Genomic DNA, 18,796 nt, shown 5'->3' with positions numbered 1-18,796 from the left:
AAAAATAATCATGTAAAGAGTCTAGAATACACATTTTTAAGTTTCTAATTGACTGAATAAAATGCTGTCCTTGACCATGATGTTCTAGCACAGACGCGTCTGTATGGTCTTGGTCGTGCTGGAGGAGTTCTTAAGGAGCCCTTGTCTCACACTGGTAGAAGCTGTGGACACTTGCACTATTTAACTAGTGTTAATTGAAATGAAGTGGCAAAGGTTTGGAATTTCGCAACCATGAAAAACATTCATAACAACACTACACGTACCCGACGTAGCTCAGACTATTAAACTGATGCTTGCAGCTATTTTGACTGCAAGCATCAAAAGCTGCTTCTCAAATTGAATTAAAACATATCTGAGGAGCAGAGACGAAACGGTTGGTCTTGCCATCTTATTGGCTCATAATGAAACCCTAATTTTCCCCGGTTATTTACATTCAAATTTCACTTTTCAACAACATGTAAGAAAAAGATAACTTGTCAAGATATTAAAATATTGTAGATATTAAAATATTTTGTCTTAGATGTAAAACATACACTGGGTTATCACACTCTCTGTGGGCACTTTGGGCTCCGGCTCCACACGTCCTGGAACAGGCCGACCACTCACTCCATGATCCCCAGCTTCCGTCAACGCCCTCCGGCTGGTATCCCACAGGCACACACTCGCCACCGAAGCACCACTGATAAAAACACCATTCAATTAAACAATGCTGGCGGCTTCACCATTCTGTTCAGACTTGAATGTAAATGGATGTAGTGCTGCGTGACTAATTTACCACACTGTCTTTAAATGACTGATGAATGACTTATAATATTACAACATATAGTAGAATATACCTTATATGTAGAATTCAGTAGCTAGGGTTATGCTATCTGAGCACTCTGTTTCTGTTTTACAATGCAGACAGGACACGGAGTCGTGTTGCTCTATTCCATCTACAAGTACAACTTATCACAGCCCTGCAGAATGCCCTGCCTTCAGTGTTGGGCAACAACAAACACAAAAAACATGTTTTCTCCTGAAGCTGAAGCCATTCCCTTTAGACACGAAGCACTGATGTAAGTCAAGAACAACACTGGCATTCTCATCACAACCCTTCACAATCATTCCTGATCATGTAATGGATGACTCACCTTATCATCACCGCAACTGGTCCCATCCACGGCCCCATCCAGCTTTGAATGGCAGGTCTTTCCCATTGTGCACCACAGAGTGCTGCATACATTCTGGATAAGCCAACAGAGGTGAGTCACCAATTGACCACTCAGCAGTAGTTCAAGTATAAGAATATATCACTAATATTGATGAATGAGCCCCAGACAAGTTTTGTACAAACGTACATGTTCCAAACAGTTAACGCTTTGTCAAATGACGACAGGACTGAAAGCCAGTCAGAACACTAAATAAAGATTAAACACAACATGCACATTCAGACATGACAAAAAAAAACATTGGTTCCCGATTCACAAATAAAAAGAACTTTTAATTTCGAACGTGCACGATTCTGTGAAGCGTCTTCACACTGTAGACTACAATAGCACCCAGCATGCTGGTGGACCTTGTAACATCACCACAGTAACACACAAGAGCCGCACGAATGAATTGATTGATAGATTATAAATAAGAATTGCAATTTTCATCCCGTGGAATAAATTTGTGTATCATTTTAACAAAATTATATAAACAATAATGTTAATAAATGTTTTTTTGACTTACTTACAACCTTATTTTGAAGTGCTGCTTAACCAGATTAGAGAAAATGTCATCTTGATATTGAAAGTTTGTCCATCTGTACAAGGTCCAAGGACAGATCCCATCTCAATGCATTTTGCCAGAAAAACAAAAATGTTCCTCCCAGCCACTTGACATCTCAATAATTAACATTTTATAACTCATTGACAGAGTTAAAGAAACATCTGCCGACAACAGCCTGACCTGTAACTGCAACAACAATAAATGGCTGCAATCACCAAGAGATCACGAATGGTCTGATTGTCGTTGCTCATTCTTGTTGTGATTGTTTGACATTTGTGACTAATAGAATGTGGGAACATTTTGCATTTCATATTGTTGATTTGTTCAGATGCAAATGATAACAGCATTTAAACTTATGTAATATGTAATAAATATGTAAAATACATAAATATGTAATAATAATATGTAAGAGTTGGAAAAACATATTATTCCTACTATACCAGTGAAGAGATTAACTTCCAGGAGAATTGGAAAGAGCTCAGAGAGTGAACTTCACACTCCAAAGAACCTTAGTAACACTTCTTAAACTATTCCTGCTGTAGAGCTCACAACTTGGATCTGATTCTTCTTGGGCGTTTCAATGTGCATCAGTTGGCAGATTTATTGAAACCTGACATCGTCCTCAATCCAGATCTCATGAAGAAATAAAGAAATCAATAGAGAAACTCTCCCAGATCCCAAAACTGGCTGTTTTTCAAGTGAAATATGTTAACCTTCAATTTGAGGACACAAAAGGAATCAGATGTGTGTCTGTACAGATTGGACACACTACCTGCCTTCTCAGTGCACACATTTAGGAAGCTATAGAATTTCATTAAAGATTTAACTTTAAGAGTTAACTTCAGTCTTTGCTGCCACTGTCAATTTTTAAATTGCAGTTAAAGCATGTGGTAACATTCATTCATTCATCTTCTAACCCGCTTAATCCGCAGATCGCAGATTGCGGGGGAGTCGGCGCCTATCCCGGCAGTCTCAGGGCGTGACGCGGGGGACACTCCGGGCACGACGCCAGTGCACCACGGAGACACATAGAAACAAACAATCATCCACACACACACACACACACACACACACACACACTCCTACGGTCAATTTGGAACAACATTTTAGTTTAAATCGGTTCACCAGAGGGGTAAAGTTATAAACATCCTACGTTAGAGTCAAAAGTTTCAATGTCCCATTGGACATCCCAGTTACATGTCAATCATCATGTCATCAGGAGCTGAAAGTAAAGACATATAAACAGGTCGAGCCTTTCACTGCCTGGAAACTTTGGCAAAGATGACAAATTGCCAGAGCAGAACTTTATGGAGAGGTTGCAAGGTTTAAAACTAAAAACCTTCAGTCTTAGACGTTTGTTGGCTCTATTAAACTTTGAGATTAGACCCTCAAGCTGTTTAAATATTGATGTAATATTGCATTAAACAGCTTCTGATGATTAACCATCTTAGTAGTAAATCATGTGCAAACAAATTGATTTTGTTTACCTGTGACACTGTTATTTTTGCATCTGTGCATTTGTATACGTTGAATGCATACAATGCAATCCAATGACTATCCAGTGAGGTTGTTTCTGCTGTCATGCTGTGCTCAAATGACTCCTCTTGTAGAGTGGATTTAAAACTTACAAGGTTAGAAGCAAAGAAATCAATAATTAGTAAGTTTAATTTACTCATCTGACAAAATGCCCAACAGGAAATCAATGATGTTTGTAATTTCAGCTCGTTCTTTTTAATAAATATTGACAAGAGACAGGCGAGGATTCACAGATAGAGGTTAGTTGATAGAGAGGATGAGGGAGAACAAATCATAGCATATGCCAATGCCTGCTAATAAGATTTTAAAGCTAGTGTTACCTGATTTTTGACCTCCAAATGTTGTAAATGCAAATCGAGTAAATCTCTCTGTCTTTTTGTATTTCCAAAAGTGTGTGGACGGTCACGTCTGGAGCAGATGCAAAGGGATCCAAGTTGTGGAAGTTTATTAATTTTATTATGCCGTGTGTACAGGATGTACACATGGCATACATTTTTAATGACACCTTTGGTACTATTGTACATGCAAACTCAACAGGGCACCTTGAACATCAAGCAACATGCAATATAAAAGAGACATTCACCACTCATTCACTTTTTTTTTTAACCTAATGTGAGAGGGTTGTATTTGCTTGAATTTCTAAACACTGGGTTTATGGTGTTGTAAATTCTCCAAGTGTCCCATTGTTGCCTTTCTATTCTAGGATATTCTTATAAACCCTGCATGTGTTTTATGAAATTGCCCTAAAGTAACACTGTCGCTTAAAAGAAAATGAACGTGTGTGGTCTCTGTGCACTCCTGTTGCTCTGGGTTTATGGAGCGTTGTATATCTGTTCCTAGCCTTAGTACACAGCAGTCTAACAAACACATAGCCCTGAAAGTAGAGAGAATTTATTCCAAGTCACCACAGACAGGAAAGACTGAGGGTGGTAATCTATATATAAAAAAAGGAAAAACTAAAACATGTTTCAGCAGACATTACTGGACAGGGAGCTGAAATAGTGAGACAGATTTGGGTTTTGCTAATCACACCCCAAACCAGACACTTTAATGGCCTCATGATTTTTTTCACACACTAGCACAGATACGGTAACCGACTTACACAGGGTTAAGAAAATAAAACCACCGGGCTGGTGGAAAAACAAATGAGGTCCGTAAGGCTGTGGCGCTTTCTATCAGACCTGTAAAAGGAATAAACTAGTTTCTGTCTGAGAATTTATAAATAATCTCATAATAGAACACATATGAAATAAAACAGTGCTTCAGATTATTACTGATATTAATCTTGCATCACAGACTTTTGAAAGACTTGATTGACTTATGGCTGATCAGGATGATTCGATTGGAACAATTTTTCTTCATTTTTATGTGGATTAAACACAAACTGCAACCAGAAAGCTGCTGTTCTGTAGATGCCGGAGGGCATGTTTCACTCACTTTGACTGCTTCAAGGTGATTTTCTGCCTCAATATTCACATTTATTGAAATTAATAAGAGATTTTAGCACATAAAATGTGAATCTACTCATCTAAGTTACCATCAGTTACTCCTGTGAGCTAGGAACAATAACCTTAAAGAGCATCAGCAAGTGCTTTGAAATTCTTCCCTAGGATCATGGCCAGCTTATTTATTCAATAGCAACAACAGTCGAAACTCTTTTCTGAATAACTACAGATTCAAGCCGACTTCAAGGTAACATTACATCAGTAATGTCATTTGTATTGTACCAATTCTCATTAAAGTTACCTACACTTTATCACAATGTTATTAACAGTTTTTTTTTACCAATGGAAATGACAATAGTGTATATCTATACCTCAAGTAGTAGTCAGCTTTTGCCATTGGTCATTTCAAAATCATTAACATATCAAGTCAATGTTGATATGCTGAGATTCAACATTTTTATCGTATAATTTTTAATCCCCACAATTTTAATTATTATCTGCAGTTTAATTCCCTCAGTTATCATTCCATCCATCCATCATCGAAGCCGCTTTATCCGCTGTTGCAGGTCACAAGGAGCTGGAGCCTGTCGCAGCTGGCTTAGGGTGTGAGGCGGGGGAAACTCCAAGCGCGACGCCAGTGCACCTCAAAACCGATTATTGAAAATCTTAATATCAACCATTCAGTTGTTACTTGTGGAAATGTCATTCTGACTTATCAAACTTTATGTGTTGTCGAATGTGTTAGCAGTAATAATGTGATCTCAATCAAGAAATCCTACCCCTGAGTGAAAATTACATTTACATAAGTTACACTTATATTTAAGATACATACCCTTCCTTTTACAACCAAACAAAACTCAATTTAAGCAGCAAATTAATCAGTCTATGTATCTTACATAAAAATATGAATGGACTTTGCCAGTAAAACCCATATGAAATAAATATCTGTAAATTATGGTGACAGTGATACTGTGGTGACATCGTTTGAGGCCTTTATACTCTTGCTGGCTTCTGGAGACATTGGTACAGTAAAAAATACCAAAAGGATGCCAAAAAGTGGACCAGAGGTCCGACCATGTTTTAGCAGACAGCTCGTTTTATTATGTATGAAGGTCAGTCGTGAAAGAGAGAGTTTAGACTGTGAACACTCTGTTTACCTACCCAATCATTGGTAAAACTCTTCAACAGTCTCTCAAAATTAATTGCTCTGACATATTCAATTTCAACAAATACGTATAGCAAAAGGGATACCAACAGAATTGTTCTTAAAACACACAATGACGTACAGATAGGCTAAGAAACTAGTAGCATCATATTTTAAAGAAAGGTAGGCCAACATATTTGAAATGTTTTGTTTTTTTTACTGACAAAAATTATGTATTGACATTTTGATAAGAATACGCAAATCAGGGTCACATAACCTTGAATGATTTGTAGATATGCATCTATCAATCGTGTATCTACCACAAGTGTTGTTAGCTGAAATGGGAAATTCCATTTCCACTTGTCATAAATCATTTCCAACATGTTCAAATTCAATTGCATATATTCAGAATTGTTTTTCTTAGTGAAATGTAATTACTAATATTCATTTATTCAGTCATTCATTTTCTCAACCCGCTTCATCTGCCTGCACAGGTCGCGGGGAGCTGGAGCCTATCCCAGATTGTCTTGGGGTGCACCGTAATTAAATTAAAGCTTACTATATTACTAACTAGGATTAGGATAAAATGTTTGTATGTTATCAGTGTAGTGGACCTTACATCCATGTCATCGCAGAGCACAGACCCAGATCCATACTGCAGTCGACACTGATGGGCGGCACTGTACAGAACCCCAGGAAGCATCGAGTTCAGAGACAGCTTCTCCTCGACCGGGGTATCATCAAGGCACCAGCCCCAGCCCCGACTGTGAGGATGGGGAGGAAGAGCACAATGAGGCATTACTCACAAACAGGCATTACTAACAATCCAAGAATAACAACAATACAGTATTATGAAAACTGTGTTGTGTAGAGACGAGGCAGACAAAAATACCAACACAAAAAGGTCTGGAAATGCTTTCCAACAAGACGTCATATTAATCAATTTTCAATAGCATTGAAACACTTTGAGGGAATGAATGCGCATTTAATTTTCCATCAGTGATTTCAAGTTTTGGAAAGCCGTCATTATAAGCAGACATCACCTCTTTATAACAGCGGGCCCTTTGCTAATGGGAACTCAAGTACTGTCATTTAGTCAAAATATCCTACATCTCAGTCTGAAGTTTGGCCAGGTTTTGTAGTTCATGTCAACCTTGCAGAATCATTTCTTACACAATCCTTTCAGATAACGACCCCTTCTTCAACTGAGGCTCCTTTGTGTCTTTGCAGCCATCATTACTGACATAATAACAGTTTGAACTGACACTGAAATTGGTCAGAAAGATTTAGGAGACAAAAATTCTGTTCACATTATCACTTCTGAATGATTCCCTTGAGGTGGGGATACTACAAAACACATGGCTGAATTATTACATCAATACCACATTATAGTCCATCATAATGATATCCCAGTACATTAAACTACGTGAGCCACAATAATTATGGCAGCACACATTTTGGTGCTTTGAGAATCCTTTGGAAATGATTTAATGTCTAGAGAGTGCATTAGGTATATTCTACAAAAATGAATAAGGACGTATGATGTGTTCAACGACAAACTCCAGTGTTGTGTGAACAATCTCTTCATACACAGATCATGCATACATAAAACAGGCATACTTGCAACCTATTAATTGTGGTCCTGACTTAATAAATCACAAATTGCACCACAAAAACAAATCTCTTGGTATCTTTGGCCATTCTGAGTCATCCAGGTCGAGGTAAATCAAGAAGAGCAAAAAAGAATCCACTTCAGGTTTAGGTTCCCTGACTTCTGTGGTGCGAATTTCAGTTACATTCATGACCGTTATTGACTGAGTCTTATTTGCTTTTATAACTATGCAGAATGCATTTTTAAGGACCAGCTAGGTTCAGAACACTGATGATGAAACAAATAAAATACAAACTGATGGAATGATCATCCAAGTTATTGTTTTCTGATGCATTATTGTTATGCATAAAATTTGTACAGCCTCAACAAGTCATAGAGGAGCAGCACAAGATAGAAAGTCCTGTCAGTGTTGTTCTCATACGGTTCCGATAAATACAAGTACATTTTGACATTTTGTCCTTGTCCTTCTGTGTTTGAGCTCCATCAATTAACCAAAATATTATAAAGAAGATTCAGGATTCTAATTAGTGAAGACCTTACACTCACAGCAATTAAATTGTTCTACGTGACCGATTCCAGACTGAAAGGCATCTCAAAGGGAAAATTTACTTCTATTTGGCCCAAAACTGCCTCTCTTGTCAAAGATGATGAAAACCATTAATGCATTTCTGAATTGAATGAAATCAGTATTACTTTATAATCATGTATATTGTGACGTCCTTTGAGATATCCGACTTGGGAGGAGGTAATAGTTTATTTCACCGTCTGCAGATCATATAAGGAACATTTAACCTCACTTTGTGAGTAACCCACCTTTTTGATAAACATCTGAATCACTTAGCTCTGTGAGACGCTCTACATTCTACATAAAATAACACCTAGAGGGCAAAACTCTGGAGCAGCAGGAGCAGCAGAGGCCTGTGGGGCGACTAAAGCCATGCACAATGGAAGCTTTGTCCTGCAGGCAGAGGATAAGATCAAATGGACAGAATAGGAAAGGAAGCTGGCAATTACATGAATGGGATGAGACGATAAATTTAATACTCAATACTTGAGTGTCATGTGAAGAAAATGATCAATGTAGACCTGATTTGAGGAAGGGACTAGGAGGGAAGAAGGATCAACTTTTCTTCTTTTTCCTTTCTTTTCAAATCGTAGACACACACAAAACATTTTTCTATTCAAACCATGGCAAAAAAAAGTATTTACCTCATAATATTAGATAAGACGTTTTTGCAACACAATAAAAATGTAACAATAATCTATCCTTTCAAGAAATGTTAATCTTAATTAATACAAAGGACACAGAGAAATTCACCAACATTATAAGGATCAGGCCGTCGTCGTCCCTTTGTCATAGTCATGTACAACAGAACTTTTATTTTTCATAATCACAGTTACAGGAATAATAAAATTGACAGATTATCAATGTGCACATTTTAAACATGGAATGTGCGAGTAATCTGGGTCAAATATGATAATCTTCTGCACAAAATATTTTCTTTTAGTGTTAGTTCAGTCTGTCTGAAGTTCAGCTCTGAGGCAACGGAAGAACCCAACTTTGCAGGTGGGTTCATGCAGTTGTTCAGCTAACAACTAATTCAAGACATAAATGATTAAAACTACAGGGGGGGAGAGAAGAGCTCATCTGTATCACTGCAATGGGATGTTTAGGAAAGAAGCTTTAATTAAAATATTTTTTTTAAATTTAATTTAATTTAATTTCATATACTGTTATCATTCCCAAAGGAAAATTAATAGCACAGTCTAGTAATCAGTCAGTCAAACGCATGCATACTGTACATGTACTGTACATGTATCCATGTACAGTATTTCTATTCAAACCATGGAAAAAGGAATCTCATAATATTAGATAAGATGTTTTGTAACACAATAAAAATGTATAATCTTTTCAAGAAATGTACTTGACGCGTATCCGTGTATCCGCCTTGCAGGTCACAGTGTTGTTGGAGCCTAACACAGCTGGCTATGAATGAGAGCCAGGGTACACCCCGGACAAGTCGCCAGCACATGGTGGGGTCACACATACAGCAGATAAACAAGCACTCATAAATACAATCACACCTTTGAACAATTTGATAGGATCAGTTTACCTAAACTGCATATTTTTGGAGGTGGGAGGACAGAACTCACACAGATACGGGGAGAACGTACAAACTCCACACGGAAGGGAGTCGAACCCGGATGTGAGGCAACAATGCTACCCACTGCGCCACCGCACTGGAGCCTATCCCAGCTGGCTGGGGCGTGAGGCGGGGGAAACTCTGGGCACGACGCCGGTGCGCCATAGTGCCACACAGAGACGCAGACAAACACGCACACACACACTCACACCTACAGTCAATTTGGAACATCCAATTAACCTGAAGCGCATGTTTTTGGAGGTGGGAAGAAGAAGACTCGAATCCAGAGCTGCCTTGCTGTGTGGCGACAGTGCTAACCACTGCGCCACCGTGCCGCCCCTTATGTAAGTAATTATTTAATTTAATGATATGTTTTGATAATTTACATATTGTGGGTTTTTTTACGTAATACCAGCATTTTACCTTAGATTTTTTAAACCTAATCAATTCCTATAAAATCTGAAACAAATGTGTGAGCATGAAATTAAACAATTTTGACACAAGGAAAAAAATCCCATTAATAAAAGACTTCATGATGAGAATTTGCCCCTATATATTAAAATTTTTAGTGTCACATTCTGTTAGGCTATTGTTAATATGCTAAACATGATCTTCTTGCACGGTGATCAGTAAAATACATTTTTCAAATCATGAAACATGTGTTTGTAGTAAGGCCTGCGTCAGCCATCTACACTTTAATAACCATTCTTCAGACATGAACACAAACACAACGAGCAGCCTTTGTGTAGAAAACTCCCACAAGTGTAAATATCAGCCCGCAGCTCTTTTCTCCACAGTGGAGTCAAGAAGCTGCAAAGCTGTCAAGTGGCTGAACACCCACTAAATGAATTCCAGATGCTGGGAGCTGAGAAACTAGGGCAACTGGAGAGAACAGTTTCAGATGGTCAGCGTGTGTTCTGTTGGATCAGGACCCGGAGCCAGAGTCAGACAAACAAACAGTCAGTCAGTCAGTCAGTCAGACAACCAGTGGTATACACAGACAGACAGACAGACAGACAGACAGAGGGTACTATAGACAGACATATATAAGCATACAATTTAAGAATCAGTGTAACAAATGGGGTGGCACGGTGGACCCGGGTTCGAGTCCCGCTCTGTGCGGAGTTTGCATGCTCTCCCCATGTCTGCGTGGGTTCTCTCCGGGTTCTCCGGCTTCCTCCCACCTCCAAAAGCATGCGCTTCAGGTTGATTGGCCGGTCCCAAATTGACCGTAGGAGTGAGTGTGTGTGTGAGATGTTGTTTGTTTGTCTCTATGTGGCTCCGCGGTACATTGGCGTCATGCCCGGAGTGTCCCCCGCCTCACACCCTGAGACTGCCGGGATAGGCACCGGCTCCCCCGCGACCTGCGTTAGCGGATTAAGCGGGTTAGAAAATGACTGACTGACTGTAACAAATGGCCCCAATGTGACTGTTTAAAGGCTGCGTTCAGACTGCAGGCATATCGGAACCAATCAGATTTCCTTCCATATCTGATTTTTAGGGCTGATTGTTTTTAGCGAGTGTCCAGATGCGATCTTACTCTGTTCAGACTGGGCCACATTAGCGGCTGATCTGACAGGTTACCGTAGCAACGACGTTGGGGTGGAGTCGTCGTTCAGTGCGACAACAACAAAAAACAATGAGAAACACGGAGTCTGGTTACTTTGAAGTGTTGGCGGTATCACTGTCTGGTACAGGTGGAGAAAATCTCAAGACACACGAGGCATTGTCAACTTCTTCTTCCATTTTTTTACCACCCTGTAGTGCGTAACGCTCTTCCTTCTGGCGCCTTGCTCTTGTGTCGCATACAGTGACATCACAGATCGCCATATCCAATCGGTGTGTTTGGAGTTGCTCAATGTAACCGCAAGAGGGCACAAGCCAGTGTCTTATTGTGCCGGTCCCAAGCCCGGATAAATACAGAGGTTTGCGTCAGGAAGGGCATCCAACGTAAAACCTTTGCCAAATCAAAGATGCGAATCAAACCTATGACTTCCATACCGGATTGATCGAGGCCCGGGTTAACAACGACCACCATCGGTGCTGTTGACCTACAGGGCGCCGGTGGAAATTGGACTACTGTTGGTCGAAGAAGGAGAGGAAGAAAGTGCGTTCGCACAAAGAAAGAGAAGAGCGCAAAGAGTATAGGACTGAGAGTAGGAACGTTGAATGATGGAACTATGATAGGAAAAGGTAGAGAGTTGGTTGACATGATGCAGAGGAGGAAGGTAGACATACTGTGTGTCCAGGAGACCAGGTGGAAAGGTAGCAAGGCTAGAAGTTCAGGAGCAGGGTTCAAGTTGTTCTATCATGGTGTAGATAGGAAGAGAAATGGAGTAGGAGTTATTTTGAAGGAGGAGTTTGTTAGGAATGTCCTGGAGGTAAAAAGTGTCGGATAGAGTGATGAGTCTGAAGCTAGAAATAGAAGGTGTGATGTTCAATGTTGTCAGTGGGTATGCTCCACAGGTAGGATGTGAGCTGGAGGAGAAGGAGAAATTCTGGTTGTACTTTGATGAAGTGATGCAGAGCATGCCTAGACGTGAGAGTTATCATTGGTGAAGACTTCAATGGACATGTTGGTGCAGGTAACAGAAGTGATGAGGAGGTGACGGACAGGTTTGGTATCCAGGAGAGGAACGCAGAAGGTCAGATGGTAGTTGACTTTGCAAAACAGATGGAAATGGCTTTAGTGAATACTTTCTTCCAGAAGCGGCAGGAACATAGGGTGACCTATAAGAGTGGAGGTAGGAGCACACAGGTAGACTACATCCGGTGTAGACGGTGTAACTTGAAGGAGATCAGTGACTGCAAAGTAGTGGTAGGTGAGAGTGTAGCCAAACAGCATAGGATGGTAGTGTGTAGGATGACTCTGGTGGTGAGGAAGATGAAGAGGGCAAAGACAGAGCAGAAGACAAAATGGTGGAAGCTAAAAAAGGAAGAGTGTTGCTTGACTTTTAGGAAGGAGTTAAGACAGGCTCTGAGTGGTCAGGAGGTGCTTCCAGATGACTGGACAACTACAGCTAATGTGATCAGGGAGACAGGTAGGAGAGTACTTGGTGTGTCATCTGGAAGGAAAGGAGATAAGGAGACTTGGTGGTGGAATGAGGAGGTACAAAAGTGTATACAGAGAAAGAGGTTAGCTAAGAGGAAGTGGGACACTGAGAGGACTGAGGAGAGTAGACAGGAGTGCATGGGAGATGCAGTGTAAGGTGAAAGTAGAGGTAGTAAAGGCTAAACAAGGGGCTTATGATGACTTGTATGCTGGGTTGGACAGTAAGGAGGGAGAGACTGATCTGTACCGGTTGGCAAGAAAGAGAGATAGTGATGGGAAGGACGTGCAGCAGGTTAGGGTGATTAAGGATAGGGAAGTCTATTGACAGGTGCCAGTGGTGTGAAGGGAAGATAGAAAGAGTACTTTGAAGAGTTGATGACCGTGGACAATGAGAGAACAAAGACTAGAAGAGGTGACTGTTGTGGACCAGGATGTAGGAAAGATTAGTCAGGATGAAGTGAGGAGGGCATTGAAGAGGATGAAGAGTGGAAAGGTAGTCAGTCCTGATGATATACCTGTAGAGGTATGGAAGTGTCTAGGAGAGGTGGCAGTAGAGTTTCTAACTGGGTTGTTAAACAGGATCTTAGATAGTGAGAAGATGCCTGAGGAATGGAGGAGAAGTGTGCTGGTGCCCATTTTTAAGAACAAGGGAGATGTGCAGAGTTGTGACAACTACAGAGGAATAAAGCTGATGAGCCATACAATAAGTTATGGGAAAAAGTAATGGAAGCTAGACTAAGGGCAGAAGTGAACATTTGTGAGTAACAGTATGGTTTCATGCCAAAAAAGAGTACTACAGATGCAGGATTTGCTTTGAGGATGTTGATAGAGAAGTACAGAGAAGGCCAGAGGGAGCTGCATTGTGTTTTTGTAGATCTGGAGAAAGCTTATGACAGGGTGCCCAGAGAGGAACTGTGGTATTGTATGAGGAAGTCTGGAGTGGCAGAGAAGTACGTCAGAGCGGTGCAGGACATGTTTGAGGACTATAAGACAGTGGTGAGGTGTGCTGTAGGTGTGACAGAGGAGATCAAGGTGGAGGTGGGACTGCATCAGGGATCAGCTCTGAGCCCCTTCTTGTTCGCTATGGTGATCGACAGGCTGACAGATGACGTTAGACAGGAGTCTCCATGGACTATGATGTTTGCAGATGACATTGTGATCTCTAGTGAGAGCAGGGAACAGGTGGAGAAGTTAGAGAGGTGGAGGTGAGTCCTGGAAAGGAGAGGAATGAAGGTTAGCCGCAGTAAGACAGAGTACATGTGTGTGAATGAGAGGGACCCAAGTGGGAGAGTGTGGTTACAGGGAGAAGAGATCAAGAAGGTGGAGGATTTTAAGTACTTAGGGTCAACAGTCCAGAGCAATGGAGAGTGTGGAAAAGAGACCAAAGAGGAGGTTTATGGGTGTAATGAGGGAGGACATGAAGGTAGTTGGTGGGAGAGAAGAGGATGCAAAGGACAGGGCTAGATGGAGGCAATTGATTCGCTGTGGCGACCCCTGAAGGGAAAAGCCGAAAGGAAAAGAAGAAGTGTTTGGAACTGCTCAGACTACAGACGCCTCTGTCCAAATCCGATATGAAACTACCTCCTGAATGTGGTTTCAATCCGTCCCGCAAAAATTGTGTTTCATGTGGTATGTAACTGTTCAGACTAGAAAAGACACATCTGATATCAATCTGGATGGGCTAAAAATCAATTTTGGTGACCAGTCTAAACAAGCCCAAAATATTATTTTTTGACACCAGTGTTACTAAAACTAAGACTTAACCAACGTGTAGCTGTACTCCACAAATTCTACATGACAACAACACATAGCACTTTCATTGTATGTCATGTTGTTTGAAACACTGATTAGACAAAAGAGATTTTCTAACATTTTTAAGAAAACATCAGTAAAGGCATTGACGAGCAGATATTCACTGTTTGGTTCGGTGGTGCTGTCGGTCGGAGCTTTTGCCCAGGACTTTCCTGCGTGGCGTTCACATGTTTTGCCCATATCTGCATGAATGGGTTCTGTCAGAGTTCTCTGGCTTTCTCCCGCTAATAAAACCATGAATTCCTGGTGGTTCTCAATTGAATGTAGGCATGAATGTGTTAATAGTTGTCTTAACGTAAGGCCCTGTGATTAACTCTAAACTTGTCCAGGGTGTACCCCCCCCCCCCCCCCCGTGAGCGGCACAGGATAAGCGGCTAGACAAAGTGAATTACTGGATGAGAAGGCAGAGCTGGAGTACAGTGTGTGCAGGGTTTGTCAGACATACGCTGTTGTCACAAGTAAAATAGAGGACTCAACAGCATGGGTTGCATAGAAAATTAATAGATGAAGCGATGTATCCCTAACACTCCACTTACCACTTAGCATATTATCTAAATGTTTGCTGTGGTCACCTCCACCTTTGGAAGTTATCTAGAATTCATACAAATAGCTGTATAGTTCATACACAATATTTAATTAAAGATCACATTTGAAACATCTAGTATGAAATAGTAAAGTTGCTGTTAACGCGTAAAGTCAGAAGTCGTTGTGTGTGGCACTCACTCCAGGAAGCGGGTGATATACTGGCGACTGCAGCGTGACCACCTGGGCAGGGAGGTGCCGTACAGGAGCTGTGGAGACATGACGAAAGGTCGTTTCCCAATCGGTTCACAGTCATTACCGTTGCCATCATGCTGAATCCCAAAGCTGCGACATAAAAGCACATCCCACACAGAGGGAGAGTGAGTGGGCACAACCAGTCATGTGGACTTTGAGGACAAGCTATAACAATCAAAAAGTTTGAACTGCGTGACATGTATATAACATCGTGGGTGCAACAGGGACCAGCAGTGAGACAGGAAATCAGACCACTCTTCAGAACACATGAGCATCCACACACCTCTGTTAATTGCTGTTTGCTAATGTTCAACATCTGCTGCTTCAAAAGTTGTGGTGCTTTTTTAAATGCCTCACATCTGTTCAAGGCAGGAAGCAATGAGTTTGGCAACTGCAGAGAGAGTTCAGCAGCTTATCTGGGGTCTTGAAGATCATTTCCATCAGTTACAGCTAGACGCCTGTTATAACCAAGCCAATTAATTTAAAAAAAGCGAAGTCTCTCTTGCAGAGTGAATCATGATTTTTTTATTACCTCTGACAAGGAAGTTAAATTTTCTCTAGTGTCTGTTAGTTTCCACCACTGTTTGTCTGCTTGTTACCAGAATTATACAATTACTTTTTGGACCTGATTGAAACTTGGTGTGAGTGCTGGGCTTGTAGTACGAAAGAACACATTAACATATTTTATATGGATCTGGATAAAGAGACGGATGCAAAAAATTTCTTTAGTAATACAAGGAAGGGCTTCTTTTGTTCTGTTTTTTTTTTTTTTTTACCATTTCACATATAATACATATAGTATAATACCAGAGCTTAAAGAAACTCAGTAGAAATGTTTGGCCTGTAGTCAGGAACCCTAAAACACTGTTGTTATTATTATTATTATTATTATTATTATTATTATTATTATTATTATTATTATTATTATTATTATTATTATTATTATTATTATTATTATTATTATTATTATTATTATTATTATTATTATTATTATTATTATTATTATTTTAGTGGCTCTAGAAATAATTTCATTGAATGCTAGATTGGGGTTTCACTTCATAAGAAGGGACTTTTGGGCTTTTGTTCAGCAAAACAGTTTGGTATATTTGATCAGCTGCAGGCATGAATGACAAAATCAAAGCTATTTTTCTACCTGCTGTTGTCATGTTATGCTCAGTCAAAGGCTGTTTCTCAAAGGAAATACAGTACATACGATGAAGGATGAGAGTCATCACAACAGGCTGAACCACAGCAATCACGATGAACAGATTTAGTGAAGCCACTCATTTCATTTTGTTGTTATTGATTGTAGTCATGCTCTATTATTTGGAGGGACTGTGATTACAGTGAACTTACTTACATGAATAAAGAAATTGATTAAATATAATCAACTGCAGTCAAGGTTTAATGTTAGCAGTAATGAAGTGGGAGCGGCAAATACATTTTTACATTCATTTAAATTCTATAATGATTTGTGTGCAAACAAATCACCATACAAGGAGCATTGGTTTAGTTCAGACCAGCTCATCCTCTTGTCTTTGTGTGGTAAATCTATATGTTGATGTTGCAACACAAAAAGCTACAAGAAAAGACTTTACATGAGCTTCATCGTAGCACCGTGGGATGGCAGTTCTCTTCAAGGTCAAAAAAGCAGTACAATCAAATCTGTCTCTCCAATTCTGTCTTTCTTTCAATAAAAGATTAATTTCTGTTTATCTAATACATTTCAAAGTCCTCCCATTATCTCAAAGTCCTCCTGTATAAGCAAGGATTAACGGCTACACATGCTTTGCTGAGAGGCAGCTGCTTGCTAGGGAATATTAAACCATTTTCATTGGTTGATTTTTGTCCATACAGAACTGGTGTTGAAGGCAAACAAGTCAAAAATTATCAGTTAAACAACTGTTCCTGCGAATGACCTGTCCATTTGTGTGTGTGTGTGTGTGTGTGTGTGTGTGTGTGTGTGTGTGTGTGTGTGTGTGTGTGAGTGTGTGTGTGTGTGTGTGTGTGTGTGTGTGTGTGTATTTCTTTGAACCTTACTTGTGTCCCAGTTCATGAGCTACAGTGAAGGCCAGTGGGAGCCCAGTATCCTCACTGATGCTGCAGCTGCGATGAGGCTGACACATCCCCGCCACGTGGGACAGACCCAGCGTCTCACACGGCGTGTTGATGGCGGCACAGATGTCCTTCCTGTGAAAGTGAAGCAGCAGAGTTGGTTTGCTGAAATTCATTTTTTGTCAATTTTCTCAAAACTACTTATCATGTTAAAGGTCAGGGGTGGGCTGGAGTGTATCCCAGCTGACATTGGGTAGGAGGTGTGGTACACACTTAAAGTCACCTATTTTGCATGTTTTTGTTGGTGGGAGGATGCTGGAGAACCCAGAGAGAACCCAGGCAGACATGGGGAGAGTATGTCAACATGGAAAGAAAATTCTCACAAGGATCTGAACCCAGAAATTTTGATAGCATGATTGAAGTAAATGGTTTGACACTGTCAGAAGGATTCATTTCATCTGAAAGGCCTGATCTTACAGTCCATCAGTTGGATGAACAGGTGTCTCACCAGGGGTTCACCCTGCTTTTTGCCCATAGCCAGCTGCGTAAGCACCAGCAGACCTGTGACCCGAAAGGTGGTTATGGACTGTAGATGAGACGATTACGATTGTCTGATCTAGAAAAAACTCAATAGAGGTCGCTACAGCAGGGCAGAAGATAAAGCCCCAACATGTGGAAATATCTGTGTCACAGCTTTAACGCCATCATGAGGTTGTGATCATGTGCTTTTGGAAAGGACAGAGCAGCAGTTGGGGGGTTTCTCTTTACCTGGTGAGCAGCACGGCTACGTCATGGTGCAGCGGGTGGTCGTCTCCCTTCATGTTGAGTTTCTTTTGCCACTTACAGAAGCTGTTCAAGCTGTTGTCAGCATGGTGTGTAATCTTAAAGTCCTCCTGCTCTCCGCAGATCAGGTTGAGGTGAAGAGGGAGGAACATAAAGTACAGAAATCACATATTTGCACAATACTAATCACTGAAAAGATTGGGTGAAAAAAAAAATACAGCGTTTGTTTGATGGAAAAAAAAAATCAGCTACACTATGTGTACTTTCTAACGTAATCCCTTGTTACTCGTGGTTACTGTGTTCCAGTACCACATGTGAAAAAAAAACAACTGCGATATTGCAACCAAATGTTTATTTTTTTATTTACGTATAATTTGAATGTTTATGAACCCTCCCCATATTGATATTAAACCAGCTTAGAAGTTGCAGGATATTTGGGAGCCATTTCAAACAAAAAAGGAAACATTCCATTTCTCAAGGCAAATGTAAAAATGCAGGAGGAACCGTGCATGCTATTAGATAATAGCATGTGCGTATGGTCTCATGTGACTACAGCTCATGGGAGACACTTGCTCCTGGCCATCTCACTCTCTCTCTTGTCCTTGATGAGATGAAAATTACATCTCATTAAGGAAAAAATTAAAAAATTAAAAAAATAAAAATAAAATATATATACAGTAT

At 40.4% G+C, this 18,796-nt stretch overlaps 1 protein-coding gene across 2 annotated transcripts in view; it reads right to left on the bottom strand.

Annotated features, from left to right (window-relative positions):
- Positions 1 to 18,796, bottom strand: part of LOC137595724 (A disintegrin and metalloproteinase with thrombospondin motifs 7) — a 60,597-nt gene that overhangs the window by 24,531 nt on the left and 17,270 nt on the right. For both annotated transcript variants that reach the window (XM_068317077.1, XM_068316371.1), the window contains exons 6-11: positions 18,101 to 18,225; positions 17,318 to 17,467; positions 15,224 to 15,367; positions 6,500 to 6,644; positions 1,134 to 1,226; positions 534 to 679 (exon numbers count right to left, since the gene is read on the bottom strand). In XM_068317077.1, the coding sequence (XP_068173178.1) occupies positions 534 to 679; positions 1,134 to 1,226; positions 6,500 to 6,644; positions 15,224 to 15,367; positions 17,318 to 17,467; positions 18,101 to 18,225 (803 nt within the window). The remainder of the gene's footprint in view (positions 1 to 533; positions 680 to 1,133; positions 1,227 to 6,499; positions 6,645 to 15,223; positions 15,368 to 17,317; positions 17,468 to 18,100; positions 18,226 to 18,796) is intronic.

This window comes from Antennarius striatus, chromosome 1, assembly GCF_040054535.1.
Source record: "Antennarius striatus isolate MH-2024 chromosome 1, ASM4005453v1, whole genome shotgun sequence".
In the NCBI taxonomy this organism is placed as follows: domain Eukaryota; kingdom Metazoa; phylum Chordata; class Actinopteri; order Lophiiformes; family Antennariidae; genus Antennarius; species Antennarius striatus.
This window is presented reverse-complemented; position numbering and strand designations above follow the sequence as displayed.